This window comes from Dasypus novemcinctus, chromosome 5, assembly GCF_030445035.2.
Source record: "Dasypus novemcinctus isolate mDasNov1 chromosome 5, mDasNov1.1.hap2, whole genome shotgun sequence".
Lineage (NCBI taxonomy): Eukaryota > Metazoa > Chordata > Mammalia > Cingulata > Dasypodidae > Dasypus > Dasypus novemcinctus.
This window is the reverse complement of record NC_080677.1, coordinates 87,252,436-87,268,517: the sequence shown is the minus strand read 5'-3', so window position 1 is coordinate 87,268,517 and position 16,082 is coordinate 87,252,436. Positions and strand designations below refer to the sequence as shown.

At 40.2% G+C, this 16,082-nt stretch overlaps 1 protein-coding gene across 7 annotated transcripts in view; it reads left to right on the top strand.

Moving 5' to 3' along the window:
• The window catches only part of DOCK4 (dedicator of cytokinesis 4), a 516,333-nt gene extending 503,701 nt beyond the window's left edge, over positions 1-12,632 (top strand). For 2 of the 7 annotated variants that reach the window (XM_058297210.1, XM_058297207.1), the window contains 6 exons: positions 901-982; positions 1,159-1,268; positions 2,979-3,051; positions 4,696-4,809; positions 7,095-7,156; positions 10,005-12,632. In XM_058297210.1, coding sequence (XP_058153193.1) covers positions 901-982; positions 1,159-1,268; positions 2,979-3,051; positions 4,696-4,809; positions 7,095-7,156; positions 10,005-10,439 — 876 coding nt within the window. In that variant the 3' untranslated portion in view covers positions 10,440-12,632. The remainder of the gene's footprint in view (positions 1-900; positions 983-1,158; positions 1,269-2,978; positions 3,052-4,695; positions 4,810-7,094; positions 7,157-10,004) is intronic. The other 5 variants (XM_058297211.1, XM_058297208.2, XM_058297213.1 and 2 more) reach the window with 3 other exon arrangements.
• The last annotated feature ends 3,450 nt before the right edge of the window (positions 12,633-16,082 follow it).

Below are 16,082 nucleotides of genomic sequence, written 5' to 3'. Positions count from 1 at the left end.
TTGTCTCAAGAGTTTCTGTTCATTCTGAGGTGCTAATGAACAGAGCTAAGAGCGAGAACTGGACTTAGGGACAGACATTTCATATTGCTTTATTGGTCTTTGGAGTCTTCGTAAAGATGTTTCTTTCCAAACTGCCCTGTCTGCTCTGAGAAGACATAACCCAGCAATGGAAAAGCCCGAAAAAGCTGTGCAGGGGTTAGCTTTGACCCAGCTCTGATTTGATTCTTTAGTCCAGGCCTCTCGGAGCATGTTACCATATACTAACTGCCCCTAACAGTTCTGTGTGGTTTGGGGGATTGTTATAAAATTCTCTCGACTTAGTTTATGTTGGAAATTTTCTATTTTAAAAGGTTTTTTAAAAAAGAAGAAATTAACATTTTTAGGGATTTTAGAGCCAGTTTGACTCATAACAGAAATGTTTGAGACACTGCTAATTTGGCATTTATGATAATTCAGGGGAAAAAAGATGAAATTTTCCTCATCACCATCTTTGTTTTCCCAAAGATAGCCATAATACATATTGCCAAATTAATGCTAAAAAGACATTTTTGGGAGATGATAAGGCACACTCTAACCCTTTTAGGAACACTCACCTATTTATGTGCCTAAGGCTGGGAGCCATTCTGCTTACATTTCAGCCAGGGAGTGCTTTGCTCACTGGCACTGAGTCACTGTATGCAGCTGAAACTTGCACAAATGTGTTGGCAGTCATCTATATCTCAGATTCTTGATTAATTGAGAGTGGACTCCTTCTCAGATTGAGTTAAGATTTTTCTATATTTCTCAGTGTTTACCTTATTTTGCTATTTTGGAAAAAAATGTGAGTGATTTTGTTTCAAATGTCACTGTTGTTGGAAGCCTCTAAATGGGATATGATAATAGCTCTCTGTGTATTTACAGCCAAGTCCATCTACCTCAAGCTTGAGTTCTACCCACTCCGCTTCACCTAACGTGACCAGTTCTGCTCCATCGAGTGCTAGAGGTCAGTGCCAGGGTGTGAGGGGTAGAGTAAGGGTGCCCAGAGGACCCTCCAACCCCGGAAATTGTGATTTCAGTTTCCTAAACTGCTCAACTGTGCCACAGCACTCAGGCTCGCCCCTCCACGAAGGTCTAACACCACCACCACGCTCATAGTTCTTTCTCTTCTTTTCTTTCTAGCTTCTCCTTTGTTGTCTGACAAACACAAACATTCCAGAGAAAACTCTTGCTTGTCCCCAAGAGAGAGACCATGCAGTGCCATCTATCCAACGCCTGTGGAACCTTCTCAGGTAGTCCTTGAAGGACACAAAGATCAGAAAACAGGCAAAAGTCTGGAACTCCTTCCATATCTGTTCAGAAACAAACGTTAGCTGCCGGAAGCAACCAGATGGGTTGTGTCAGACAAGTCTAGCTGGGTGAAGAGAGCACCTCTGTTCATTACTAGGAATTCCTGTTTGGGCCTGATTACTGATAGGAATATATAGGTTGTTGCCTGCACAGCAGAGCTGAGAGGGAAATGGGAAAGATTTTATCCTCCTCGATCTGACTCTATTGCTGCTACTTAAACTTTAGAAGGGATAGTTCGGTGAGTTGCTGCCTGTGTGTGCGTTTGCGTGTGTCTATAGCAGAGGTTGTGGGAAGCTTTTTTTGTTATTGGAAGACCCTGGAGGAGAACCATGCCGCCGCCCAGCAGACTTCCTTTTGGGCCCGTACCTAGTTTGAGAAAGCTGCAGCTGGTTCCTTTCTGAGGAAGCCATGAGTGAAGGGGGAGTCTCTGTTTGCCTTTGCTCCTCTCCTTTAACACACGGAAGGGAAGAGTTGAGTCCTTGGGCCTTCTCTGCATTCCTCCGGAGTCAGGCAGCGGGCCCTCACCCAATCTGGTTTAAAGTGATCCTTCCTCATCTGAGTGAGGACTGGGCCATGGGCGTGGCCCTCTGGGTACTTCAAGGGCTTTGAACAAAGGGTAGTTTCAAAATCGAAGCTTCTTATGTTGCCCATAGTCTCACAGGTTGTTTGGGAATAATTGGGAAACAGAGAACAAGAGTTATTTGGACTCTGGCTAATTTCTTTGTTTTTCTACACCATCCTGGCAGAAAGTCTGTAACTGCAGATGGAAATGGATGAGAGGGAGTGGGATTAGGCATGATTGGTTTATCTTTGCTGATTGTGTATTCTTCCTGAAAGTCCCAGTATACCTCATCGGCGCTACACTGATGTCTCACAGAAATGATATCTGAGCGCATTTGGCTGAACAAGCTAACCATTTTTATTTCTCTTTGTTACTTGATGTTGCAAGGGAATTTCACCATTCCATCTGCCCTAGGAGAACATGTTGCCAGCATAGGGGACTCAAAGCTTCCCCTGATTAGCCTTCCCAGATTTCTGCTTTTGGTAAAATTTGAGGCAGTGTATATGTTGCCCAAATTTCAATATTATGGATTGCTTTCGTGCATTGACTTTTAAGGACATCATACTCTTTCCTTTAATATATTAGGTAGAAAGATGTAAAGCTGGCACTTCCGTAGATTAAAAAATTATAGATATCAGCCATTTCTTACATTTTAACCTAATAGAGGATTTAAAATATGAAGGAGTTAAAATCCATTTACTAGATCTTTTTGGGTTTATGTTTCTCCTTTCACTCTTATTTGCATTTCATATTACCAGTCCAGCATTTGTGTTTACCAAGAGCTTTATAGCATAAACCACTATATACTGTTTATTTCCCCCTACATTTTATTATGAAAATGTACTTACCATTTATATTTAAAATCTAATACAAACTTTTTAAACACTGTGTTCCTTCTCAAAGCATAAGCCTCATCTCCCCTTTTTTCATTAAACATACGTAAATTCTTTGTTCCCAGGTTCATCATACCATACAAAAATTATTTTGAACAAAAGGTTTTTCAGTAATGAAATAATTATCTTATTTTCTAAAAGGTCTCACATGTCAGCCTATTTCATCATAAAAAAAATAGACTCTTGTACCTTTCCAGAGGATGCTGTTTAATCATATTGGAGATGGGGCTTTGCCACGCAGTGACCCTAATCTTTCTGCACCTGAGAAAGGTGGGTATAAGGCCAGCCTGTCATCAGTCCTGTAATGGGTAAGGGTTTGTTTTGTCCTCATTTTCTCCAGTCTTTTGTGCATCTGTGTGGAAGGCAATTCCTTGAGATCTTTAATTATCAGGACAAGTTTGCTCTTTAGGAGATTAATGAAAGACAGTTATTCATGCTCCAGCCTCCGTGAGTCACTGAGGCAATTTCTGCTCTTTATAAAAGAAAGTTGCCAATTAGGCTGCTTGTTCGCAAAATGAAAATAGCAACTTCCCAGATTGATTTCGTGGTCCCTTCCTTTGTCTCCCTTACAAAGCTCATTCTGCCAGTTCATCTGTTGTTTGCCGTGACTCAGGCCTGGCTCTTGTACAATTAAATACTATTTCAGAATTGCTATCCATGCATAATAGAGTGTGCCCTGCCTCAAGGTCATGCAAAAAAGAAGAACCAAACACATTCATAGCTGTAAATAGCCAATTAGCATTAGTCTGTGCAATTGGACGGAGGATAAAGAGCAGATTAAGTATGACTTCCTCAACTATGGACTTGCAGCAAGTCACCCATTCACTTCTCTTAGGGTGAAACCTCAAAAATAGGAGAGGGCCCACAGGCCAGTAAATCAGGAGTTACTCATGAAACGTCCTGGTGAATTGCTCTTTAATTACCCATAGTAAGAACTAGATTGTTGTCATTTGGGTACACTGACATATTAATATTAAAGCATTTTTTGGAAGATGGAAATTAGTGAGACCTTAGCCAAAATTATTTTACGATGCAGATTTAGCTAGAATGTTATAAGTCAAATGGTGATCTTTGGCTGTAGAATTTAAGGATGGTGGTATTTTTCTTATCCTGTCTACCCAAGAAAACGACAGAGCAAATTTTTAAGAAACAGAGAAAAAAAATATTTTGAGTGGTATAATCTTGAAATCCTAGACATATCCATTAGATGGCAGTGTCTACTACTGATTTTGTAAAACTTCATTGTATGGCAGCTATTTATAACCTTGTGTGTCCTTCCCTTGTTCCTAACAGGCTTGCTCCATTTTTCTGCATCTTATAGAAGCATGGAGCAGACAGATTATAAAGAAAGGAATAATAATATCAGTTTTCCAAATTATTTGGGGGATATAAAGGCAGTACAGTTCATTCATTTCAGGAACAATCATCCTTTCCTCAAAGGGCTGGCTGACAGGATGGCTTGGCAAGGCTGTTCTTGCCCAACTATTCTGCCAAGTATTTGAAATGTTAGTATGTCACTGCCTTCTGCCTTTTTGGTTGCCACTTGTCCAGAAATTTCCACTAAAAAAACAAGTTTTAAAATAGTCCAGGGACTACATCTTCCATCTGTTATCCAGCATCTAAACATATTTGTAGTTCTTAACAAATTTCTACACTCCAGCATAAAGATTTGTAGTTCTGTTTGACAGTTTGAGGGAAATAGAAAGATGTGCTATCACCCAATTAAATGTCAACTATAACTGTTAGGTAACCAGTTTAAATAAAGGTTTAGTATTCAGGAGGTTTTCTCTTTTTAAGTCCAGTTGATTTTTTCATTTTTTCATTCTGGACAGTTTTTGCTTTCTAATATAACATTTCACGTGTTCGAAGGGCAAAGCTAGACCATGTGTTTTTAGCTGTGTTATTCCCTTCCAGCTGTGAATCCCACCCCTAGCAGCTGGAGCCTGGACAGTGGGAAAGAAGCCAAGAACCTGTCGGATAGTGGGAAACTTATCTCTCCCCCTGTCCCTCCAAGACCCACACAGACTGGTGGGTATTTGAAGCCTTTAAACAAGCATTTTTATAAAATAACTTTTAATGACTACTCCAACTTGTCCTGAATTCCACAGAGAAAGGTAGGCGTTTGGTTTCTGCGGTAAAAACTTTAGTAGCTGCCCAATTCATTTGCAAGGTTCTCCCTTTTCCCTGAACATCTATTCTTATCTTATTTTTGAAAGGGATATCACTGAGCCAAGTGTGGTCCATTCTTACTAAGTACCTCCTTGATGCCATCCTCAAAATTTGAGGAGGTGCCCTAACCTTGCTAAGCCACTAACATTTTCTCTCTGCTTTAACCACCTCATTCTTACCAGCCTCTGCTAATTCAGCTACTTCCTTCAGTCTTCTTCAGGAAGATTGATTTCTTCCTTAAGAAGATTCTTCAGGAAGATTTCAAGTTGTCCCTAAACAGGGACTGGCTAACAGTAACTTTGATAGGCTGTGAGAGCAACTACCTTGTACCCACAGCTCCCTGATACCTGTAGATAAAAAGATGTATTCAAGGGTAACATTTCTCAAAGGGTGATTCAGGGCATTGCCTTCTATGGGGTGCCAGCTTAAGAAGCAAATTCCTGGGCCTAACCTTAGAACTACTCAGTCAAAATTTTGGTCTTTCTGGGGTAAGATCCTAGAATCTGATTTTTACCATTCCTTTCAGGTGATTCTTCTGCCTACTAGGATTTGAGAACCCCTGAAAATGGTGCTTAGGAAACTTCCTTTGGGGGTTTATAGTAATAACAGCCCCCTTTCCTCCCTTGCAATAAGCCATTTGCTTGGTGACCTACATCTGTGACAGTTTTTAAGAAAGCCTGCTATACTCTGCTGTCTTTACCTACTCTAGTGATGGGGAGAGTCTTTTCAATAATGTTAAGTCTCCAGTAGTTTTGAGGATTTACAAATAGGAATTGGCCTGGAAACGTGAGAAAATTTAGCATTATTTCCTTCATGGATTTTCCAGATTGACCATTCATGTTTCACTTGTATTCTAGCATCTCATCTTTTTTATTAAGAAAAGAAAACTGACACTCCCTCTTTTTGAAGTAAACTATATGCTATCAACTTTGTTCTATTTTGTCAAAGCTAGAAGTCACTAATTTTGAAAAGCAAAAAAAAAATAACTTCAGGCTTATTGATAATCTGCATTAGTGTATCACGGTGACTGTGGAAGATTAAGATTAAGCACAGTCTGCTTCTCCTGATGTACATGATTTTCTTCTATAGTCAACACACCACAGTTGATGGGCTGGGAGAAATGGCATGTGCTGACTTTGTGCTCCAGCACACAAGGTGGAGGATACACAAGCCCATGGAGTGATAGTGGGCCACTCTCCTTGATCCCTCAGGATTCCGAGCATGTGGTGACCTTACAGCTTACAAAAGTTAACTTTTGGCAGGGCTGCTCTCCCTTCTGTACTCATTGCTCTCATGGTCTGTCCTTGCGTCATCATCCGTGGTCACTGTCATGGGGATCTGTAACCGTCTGTCTGTCTTTCCTTCAGTCTTTCTGTTGTTTTCTTATGAGTTAGGAAATCTGGCTTACACTTAACCTACTGACCATGTAATGGGAGGCTTTTACGGCATACAGTTAAGCTTTAGAGAGCTGAATTGGCTCCACAAGCAGAAAGCAGTGTGATTGCCATGCTGTCTCCGAAGTACAGGGCTTGAAAATCTAGCAGGAGAAACAAAGAGATAGCTCTTCCTAGCCGTGGTGATGAAATCCATTGAGGACCACCATCCAGGGGAATAAAGGGGAACCCGAAGTACAAGCACTAGTGGGGAGAAATGGAAAACTGCTTACATCTTGTATGACTATGGCCAAGGATTTTCTCTGCGTTTTGGGCAGAATTGGGGGTACCAAAGGGGACAGGGGTGTAAATATTCCCATGGTCTTCCATTGCTGCTTAGGCCACAGTGAGCAGCTCTTCCCCCAAGTCCTGCTCCCTGTCACCTCACACCTAGAAGCGCCTTATAATAGAGGTGGAGAGGCATCTGGACTTTGGGGAAATGGAAAGGACACCGGACCAGTTTTGGACCCTCTCACTTTCGTTAAAGCCTCATGTATGTACCAATAACTTCCACTGACTGTTCCATGTCTCTTTAATGCCATCTTTTGGGAGGAATCTGTTTTGGACAGGCAACATTTAGTTTCTGCCCCACTCTTGCCTAGGAGGTCTTTCTGCACTGGATCGTCTATCTGGGTTTGTACACACAGAGGGCATTTGCAGATAATCAACTGTCTGATTCTCCTCCACTGAAATATCTGTCTATGTTTACAGCTTCACCGGCAAGACACACGACATCAGTATCCCCCTCCTCTGCCGGGCGATCTCCAATGAAGGTACAGGTCCTTCTTTAGATGAGGCTAGGTGGCTGGCCCCAGTTCTTTTTTTTTTTTTTTTTTTCCATAAGACTCATCCCCAGTACATCAAAAGATGTTTTTATTTATACATACAAGGCAAAGAACAGCATATAAAGAAGGGATAGAGGAAGATGAGTAAGAAAGCAGCACACGGCTTTCCCCCTGGGGAGCCTCCACCATGACGGCAGCCATTGGTTTTCTGATTATCAGCCTCATTCTCCAAAGGGTGGAGATAAGAATGTTCAAGCAGCTGTCAGTTATACACTGAACTAAGAAAGAAATCTGGACCCCATGCACCTCCTGGCACATTATCAGCCTTGTCTTTTGCTTTATGATACATTAAAACACACACACACTTAAATAGAAAAGCATCAGTAATCAAAATCTAAGTATTTTCTGTGCCTTTTTGCCCTTATCAACCTCACCCATTTTGACAGAGCCAAACCCAACTTTATTTCTCCCTCTTAATATTCTATACCAAAGATATTATTTACATTAGAAATACCTGATACTGAAAAAACAAGGAGGTAAAATGAACAAAAACATTTCTGGGGAACAAACTGGCAGGCTTTTAAAGGTCAGATGTTTGGATTGGTGTGTAGACATAGGCTGTTTAACATCTCTAAACACAGACAATCCCTCATGAAGGTAAAGAATAATATTTAGTCTCTATCCAAATTGAATCAGACTGGCTGCAAGGATTCTAAGTACATATGAAAGAAAGGCTGGTGTTCAGAGATGCTGCACCAACCAGAAGCAAATAGGGGGTTGAAGTGAGCACTGAAAGAATGGTTTGTATCTGAGTGACTTAGGATTTACATGCTCCATGTCCTTTTTGCCAGTGAGATATTTCTAGCTAACGTGAAAGAAAAAGGCAAATGATCTAAAAACACATACAGGCAGGTTGTAATCCAATGCATCTGTGGTGCAAAGGATACTTGATAGAAATCGAGAATCTAGAAGGAGAGAAAGATATCACAAAGTGTGATTTAATTTGCATTGCCAAATTTTCTGATGTAGAAATTTGCTGGTGAATGCTAATTATTTGCTAGTTTTGTTGTCATTCTGCAATGCGGCTGTTAAACAAGAAAGCACATGTAACAGCATATGCTCTGGAAACCTTAGACTGTCATCTTGATGGTATGTTAAGGAAAGCAACATGCCATTTCTTCATTTCTTCAACCTTTACCGTTACTAGCAAACAGCTCCCACGTTGCTATGGAATTAACATCAGTGGTTTTCACCTTGATTTTGCAGAGTAGTAATGAGACAGTAAGAAGTCTTAGAGTTTAGTTCTTAAGAAATTAAAAGAACCCAAGAGTTGAAAATGTTCAAGCAACTACCAAATAGTCCTAATTAGCAACGTGGTGGGTACTGTCTCTCTGCAGACCTACATATATTTTTACTGACCATTCATAACCTTATAGCCATGTCTTTACAAATGGGATCTGAAAGCAGAAAAAATTGATCCAATGTTTGTGTTGTAACTCCTTGGTTACGTTAGAGGGCACACTGCTACCAAATTAATAGTTTTTCTACGACTGGAATGCAGTCTGCTGCCTTAACTCACTGAGTTTAGTATTCTCCCCCCGCCCCAGTAATTCAGTGATGGAGTTAACCCTATAAAGAAGACTGAGTTTATCAGCCTTATTTTGAAATGGAGGGAGGGTGTAATTTTTTTACAAAGACAACATCAAATTTGTATCTCTTAATCGGGCATGCTTAACTTCAGACTCCTGCTAATTCAAAGGATTTCTGTCCCCTAGCAGTATTTTGTTTAAAAAAGAGAAAGTAAGGTAAAGTTAGTCTAAGGCAGCATCTCTCAAAGTGTGTTCCACAGAACATTAGTTTTATAGGACATTATCTGATAAGTGAAAAAATGGTTCTATGTTCAAATAAGTTTAGAAAAATCCTGGCTGAACAAAGTTACGCAGAGTTCTTTATTGTAAGACTTTAACAGGCTGAAATGCTTTGGAACTGCAAGAGGAGTATATATTGTGGTACGCAGCATTTCCCAGCGGAGCCCTCTTTCACAGAGCGCCCCTTAGGACTCAGACCCCTTATGGACACCAGTTGGAAAGTTAGCGAATTCACATGCCGAATGGAGACAGACACCTAAAATAATTGAATGAAGGAGGCTGTGTGCAATCAATGTGGAGTGGCGGCCACTGTGACAAACCAAAGAATCCATGTCCCATTTAAAGGGGACACCTTCTGCTCAGCTTCAAAACCGTATCTCCATCTAGAGAGTATAAGCTGTTATTGCTAGGAACCCTGCTTCTTTATGAAATGTCAGAAATCTGGAGTTATATGTGGAATCTTTCTATTTTAAAAAGCTATCAACTAATTCAGTTTAAAGAACAAAAATGCTGCTGATAAAACAACTCACATCTCAGGTTATAACATGTGGGGTGCCAGTTTGCTGCTTCAGGTCAAGAGGCGGGAGTTAGGATCCAGGAATATGTGCAGGGCTTACTCCACAAACCTCAGGACAGGACGAGGCTCCCGAAGAGGGTCGCGCCCTACCCTTGTGAGTGACAGGGGCAATGACACCCCCAAAGCTCCCCATCCCGTCCCCCAATTCCCTGTCTTCCAAACTATAGGACTAATCACATGCCTCTAAATCGCTTTTCGGATTACTTTTATCCCCTTTCTATCCTGACAACGATAAGAAGGGTCAGGGAACTGAATGAACGTGAGCCAGGTAAATGCCCCAGGTGTGTTCAGCGCCCTGAATGACAACCCTCAACTGGAGTCTCCGTTTAATGACTTTCTGCTCTGTCTCCCCTCTTGGTTTTCTCTCCCCTCATTTCCGTTTTCCTCTCAGCAGGGCTCTGTGCAGTCTTTCACCCCCTCTCCAGTGGAGTACCACTCCCCGGGACTGATCTCCAACTCCCCGGTCTTGTCCGGCAGCTACAGCAGCGGGATTTCCTCTCTCAGCCGTTGTAGCACGTCGGAAACCTCAGGCTTTGAAAATCAGGTGAATGAACAGACGGCCCCGGTGCCGGTGCCCAGCTACCCCGGGCCGGAGGAGCCGGTGCGCAAGGAGAGCAAAACGCCCCCCCCGTACAGCGTCTACGAGCGGACTCTGCGGCGCCCGGTCCCGCTACCTCACAGCCTCTCCATCCCCATCGCGGCCGAGCCGCCCGCTCTGCCCCCCAAGCCCCTGGCCGCGCGCTCCAGCCACCTGGAGAACGGGACCCGGAGGACTGACCCCGGCCCGCGGCCCAGGCCGCTGCCCCGGAAAGTCTCGCAGTTATAAGTCACTTTTCTGTTTACCTTCAATGAATTCTTTGTCGTTTACAAAGTAATGAATATGATGATGAGAAAGACATTTAGTGTAGGCACTTTAATAACTTACTCAGATTTCCCTTTAAATGAATGAAATTCAAACTCGCTTACTAATATAATGTTGCACAATATTAAAACTTACTGATGTAGAATGCCAGATGTTACATGAAGTATGGCTGAATTTCATTAAAATGTTTCTCATTTGAACGTGGTAAATAGTGACAGACTTCTTTTGTATCTTTTTAGGTTCTTTTTTAATGTAGTTTAATCTTAAAACCAATACAATACTGTCAAACAATACAAAGTGTGATAATGTATACTTTCTACTGAATACTTGATACTGGGAGAAAGCTTATTAAGTCAGTGCACATTCTAACACAATGTTTCTTATTTTAGGAGACTTATGTAAATAAGGTGAGGTTTCTGGCTCTTTCCACAGCAAAATGATCAATGCACATCATCAAAATTAAAGGTTAAAGCTGGCTATTTGGACAATATATTTAAGGGGTTGCAAGGATTGGGACTGGAAGTTGTTTTGTTCTTGAAACAAATTACTTCTTTATGGTTACATTTGACATTTGACAACTGTCTACATTCTTAAAACTCTACTTTGTGAATTGGTTGGTGAATCCTTTTGTATCCTGACAACATGGTATCTACTGCACTTCTTTTGTAAGATGCAATTTGCTTTCAGAGTTGCAATCAACAAAAGACCCCAGGAGAAATGTTTACTTGAATTTTGTGCTTCCTTACTTGATAGTTTCCTATACAAAATTTGTCATTGAAGAAGAGCGGATGTTCAAGTATTAAATAGGCACAAATTAATGTGTCCCATTAACAAGAATTCAGGAATCAATACAGGACAGTATTAAGTCAATAGCGTAAATGAAGGGAAAAACCTTGAGGAAATACATTAGCATGATTAAATGGCAAAAGGACTTTGAAAAGGCAAGGGCATTAACTTTCAATTCTGCACAAAATAAATTCCTCACACCTCTCCATTCTTACCAGTGGAGCTTATCCTTTGAGATGATCCTGTGGTTGGAGGAGGATGGCTGTAGAGTGTTCTAGCTTGAATTTAGGAACATAGCATCTTAGATCTACATAGCAATGCTAATGCCACAGTTGTAGTAGTGTGAAAAAAGCACCTTGTATGTAGTAATGTATTTTGTATCTGTTTTTCTTTTACTGACTGTTTATAACTCTCAATTGACAATAGATATATAAACTGTATTTTAAATCATACTGTTAAATATTTTCCCTCTTTTGTTGGGAAGCTCATTTTAGTTTAACCGTGTTTGTTTTTTGTTGTTGTTGATAGCTTACCTGGAAGGCAGTGACCACTTTTTTATATTCTCTTAATGAAACCATTCAGCAGGTATATGCTGTTGAGTGAGCATATAACCAGGTGAGGCTGGTTATAGAGGTTTTCTATAATAAATGTTCAAGTATTTTTGTACATAACTGGTTAATTTTAATAAGAGATACCATTATGTGTAAAAAAAAAAAAAGTAATAAAAGCAAACAGTTGTGGATGCAGTATGATTGTTATAATTATGCCAAATACTTTATGTATGGAAAAGAATATTTGTACATATGTGCTTTTAACAATTCTGCCATATTGACTTTACAATTTTGAATGTCAGAAAATTAATATATGTTAAAATATTTATGTTTAGTGATAGTATTCATAATTGAGAAAAGGAAGATATGAATTTTAGCTTTGTATCTTGCAAGTTTTGCAGTTGGAAATTTCCTGGACTAGCTTTTACTTTTAATGATAACATTTTGTGTTTGTAATCACATCCTAAGATACATATCTATATATATGTATATAGGAAGCTCCATATTTCTGTTGCTTCAAAGAGGTAAAGCCTTCCATTTAAATAAGGAGACATGCATAAGATAACAAAGCTTCTTTGTTTTCCTTTTCCTGTGTAATTTAATAGATTTGTTGACTAGTGCCTGGGCACAGTATGAATCAGTGTTATTTGTTCTTGAAGCTTTTTTAAAAAATTTTCTGGCAATGAACAAATTTATCCTGTGCGTGTATTTCTGAAGCAGCTATATAGCAGAACATTTGAAGAGATTCTCTTTACTCATATGTTCATGTTGGTTGCTGCTGAATGGTAAATATTAAATAAAATTACCTGATTAATCTTAATGTCTTTATTCTTATCATTTGTACCTAGGACAGGAGCTGCTTAAATCTCTTGATCTAAATATAGTAACATTTTCAGACTTCCTTTTTGGTAGATCTGTTATCAGACACAGTGTCAAGGTTATTGGTTCATCACAAGAAAGCGTTTAAGGACAAGCCCAAATTAATTAAACAAGCAGAGGATTTATTGGGGGGGGGGTAAGGGGTGGGAGGTAAAGTAAGGAAAAGAAAGTATACACCTTCTAAGAGATGAAGGCGGGCATTCTCCAGGAGGAGAAATGCGAAGTTCTGCTCTGGGATCCTCTGTTTTATGGGGGTACAGGACTCCAGGGTCTACACTGATAAGCAAGAGCTTGAGGTGTGGGGGATGCTCTTTGGTAGCAATTGGCTTCTGGCTGCTGTCTGTGACCTCTGCAGGTGTGTTGACTGGCAGTGATTAACTTCTGGTCACTGTCCGTGAGGCATGAGGTCACCTGACAGCTAGGTAGGGAGGGCGGTGGTGATGCCCCTTCTCTCACTGCTGGCTGCCTTCTGAAAACACAGCCATTGCGTGTGTGCTTGTAAGCTGCCCCTTTCTAACGTGCCTGTGTGGCTCAGCCGGCTAATGTTAGTAAACAGGCCAGTGCCTCCGAGGTTCCTTTTACCAAGCTTATTAGGTTTTCTGTCTCCTTCTTTCTTAAGTCCCTGTTCTATCCTGCCTCAGATCTGGTTTTCATTGCCCTAGTTGAGGTACTACATCCTCACTGTAAAGTCCATTTATGCTACTGAGAACCGAGGTTGAAAAGGTGTGGGTTAATATTCAGTGAAGAAGGTAATATTTACCTCAGTAGCTAACATTAATTGGCTTAAACAGAACCAATTAAACAGTCAAATCATCAGAGTTTGCATTAGAAAACTTGACACAAAATAGAAAACTTCCAGCTTTACTGCATGCCAGCTTTTTTCCAAATTTCATAAAATGACAGGAAATATATTTGACCAATACTGCAAAACCCAGTGACAGTGAGATTTCTGTAAATAAAGCCCATTTGAGCTGTCTGTGCCACGTTAGGTGGAAGACATTTGTGTAACTCAACACTAAGCACACCATTGTCTAAAGGCTCTCTCCTATTAAAAGGCCAATATCAAAACCCATGTAAAGGCTATTGTCAATGTCCTCCTGATTGTTTCTCAACATTAAGTGATTTTTAGAACATTTTTGGTTCATTTCCATTATAACTGAGCCCTTAAGTATTTCGATTCTACAAGCGTAATTACAGTCTGAATCACTCAGTTTCCTAAGTAGTCTTCTCTCTGGATTGTTATTGATTGTTTTACAAAACACAACAAAGAATAACAAGTTGCACAGCTTTGCTTTTATTTGATCTTTACACATTATAAGGTGCCTTGTGCCAAATGAATTCTTAGTTATTGACTGAAGTAAACCTTGCCCTCATTATATAAGAATACCATAAAAAAGCCTTGAAAAGTCAACAGAAAACTGATCCATAACTATTATTATTTTTACATATTCCTTGTCTCTTTCTACATGTATTTCATAGTTTTTCTCCATTGTTGAGTGTCGGTTCCCCAGATATCCCAACACAATCTCTTGATAAGACAAGGCCAAGTTTAGAGCTAACAGGAGGGAGGGCACCCCCTCGACAGAGCTGTGCTAGTGTCCAGAGGGGAGAGGGCAAGGTCAGATTTTATTGAAATTTTGGAATTTAGATGATGGTGGATCTTTCAATGAGAGGGGTGTTTAATTAGGATTGGGCAAAAATCGTGATATAATAATCATTTAAGACTGATGGAGGGAAACGGACTTTGGCCCAGTGGTTAGGGCGACCCTCTACCATATGGGAGGTCCGCGGTTCAAACCCTGGGCCTCCTTGACCCGTGTGGAGCTGGCCATGCGCAGCGCTGATGCGTGCAAGGAGTGCCGTGCCATGCAAGGGTGTCCCCCGCGTGGGGGAGCCCCACGTGCAAGGAGTGCGCCCGTGAGGAAAGCCGCCCAGCGTGAAAAGAAAGAGCAGCCTGCCCAGGAATGGCGCCGCCCACACTTCCCGTGCCGCTGACGACAACAGAAGCGGACAAAGAAACAAGACGCAGCAAATAGACACCAAGAACAGACAACCAGGGGAGGGGGGGAAATTAAATAAATAAATAAATCTTTAAAAAAAAAATAAAAGACTGATGGAAACAGCAAGGCAAAGATTTTGAAACAAAGAATTCAATGGGTCTTGGGATATAAGCTGTTGATTTATACTTCTATTCTACTGAGAAATTGAGTCTGCTGAGAAGTTCCTATACAGTAAAGTAATGTGCCTGGTCAAGAGTCTCCTGGAAGAGTAAAGTTATGCTAATGAGGACAATGGAACAGTAAAATCATGTTAATGTAGACATAAGCTGCATGGGGATAGAAAATAGATATTTTGGTTTTCTACATGTATGTTTTACAAGTTGCAATCACAGCACAGCTGCACTCATTACCCTCATTTTTTAAAATTTAATGTTATACTAAATATTTTCATACAAAAAGTGAAGTATGTATCCCCTGATTTAGCCATTACCCTATTAATATACGTTATCTTGTTTCAGTTTTTCACTACTACAAATAACAGCACGGTCACTTTCTTACATTTAGTTTTCCCATGTTTTGGGTTATTTCCTCAAAGTTGATTCCCACACTGAAATTGCAGGGGCAAATGAATGATGATTTTGTAGTTAGTTCTCTTGCATATTGGCAAATCATTTCCCAAAAGTGTTGTACCACTTTTAGTGCCCTCAGCCTAATATTTTCATGGCAATTTTTCCAAAAATTGAATATTGATGCAGTGTTTTGTTTCTTTGTTTTTTGTTAATTTAACATTTGGGAAGAAGAAACTGGTATCCTACCCAAAACTGGAGAAAATTTTCATAAGGAATTTAAGTATTTTGTAGGGTTGTGTACTAAGGAAATTTGTATCCTTATAAAAAAAATGAAAAGACAAAAAAGTAACAAGCATGAATACTTAGGATGATGGTGGGACTGATGGTAGCACAAGATTGTGAATGTAATTACCACTGAACTGTATACTTGAAAGGGTCAAAATGGGAAATTTTGAGTTTGTATATATGTTACCACAAGAAAATGTTTTTTAAAAATACTTAGGATGTCACCTATTGAAAATACTTCATTCAGAGAGGATGTTGCTAAGCAAGGACTTGCTGTCCAACGCACATAGAGGTCAATACCATGACTTCCGAATTTTGAGAAAAGAGCTTTAATGCAAGATCAACCAGCATGGAGATAGGAGCCTCTAAAGAGCTTAGAGTTCTTGTGGGATTCAAACTAAGGGAGGTGGAGATAGTGACATTATTTAAGTTGGCATTTAAGAATTGGTTATGTTTTGGTTACAGTTAATAGAGAGTATGCAAGCATGGGTCAGAAGGCCTTGACACCTGACAAGAGTCAGCTTGGGGAAGCATTTG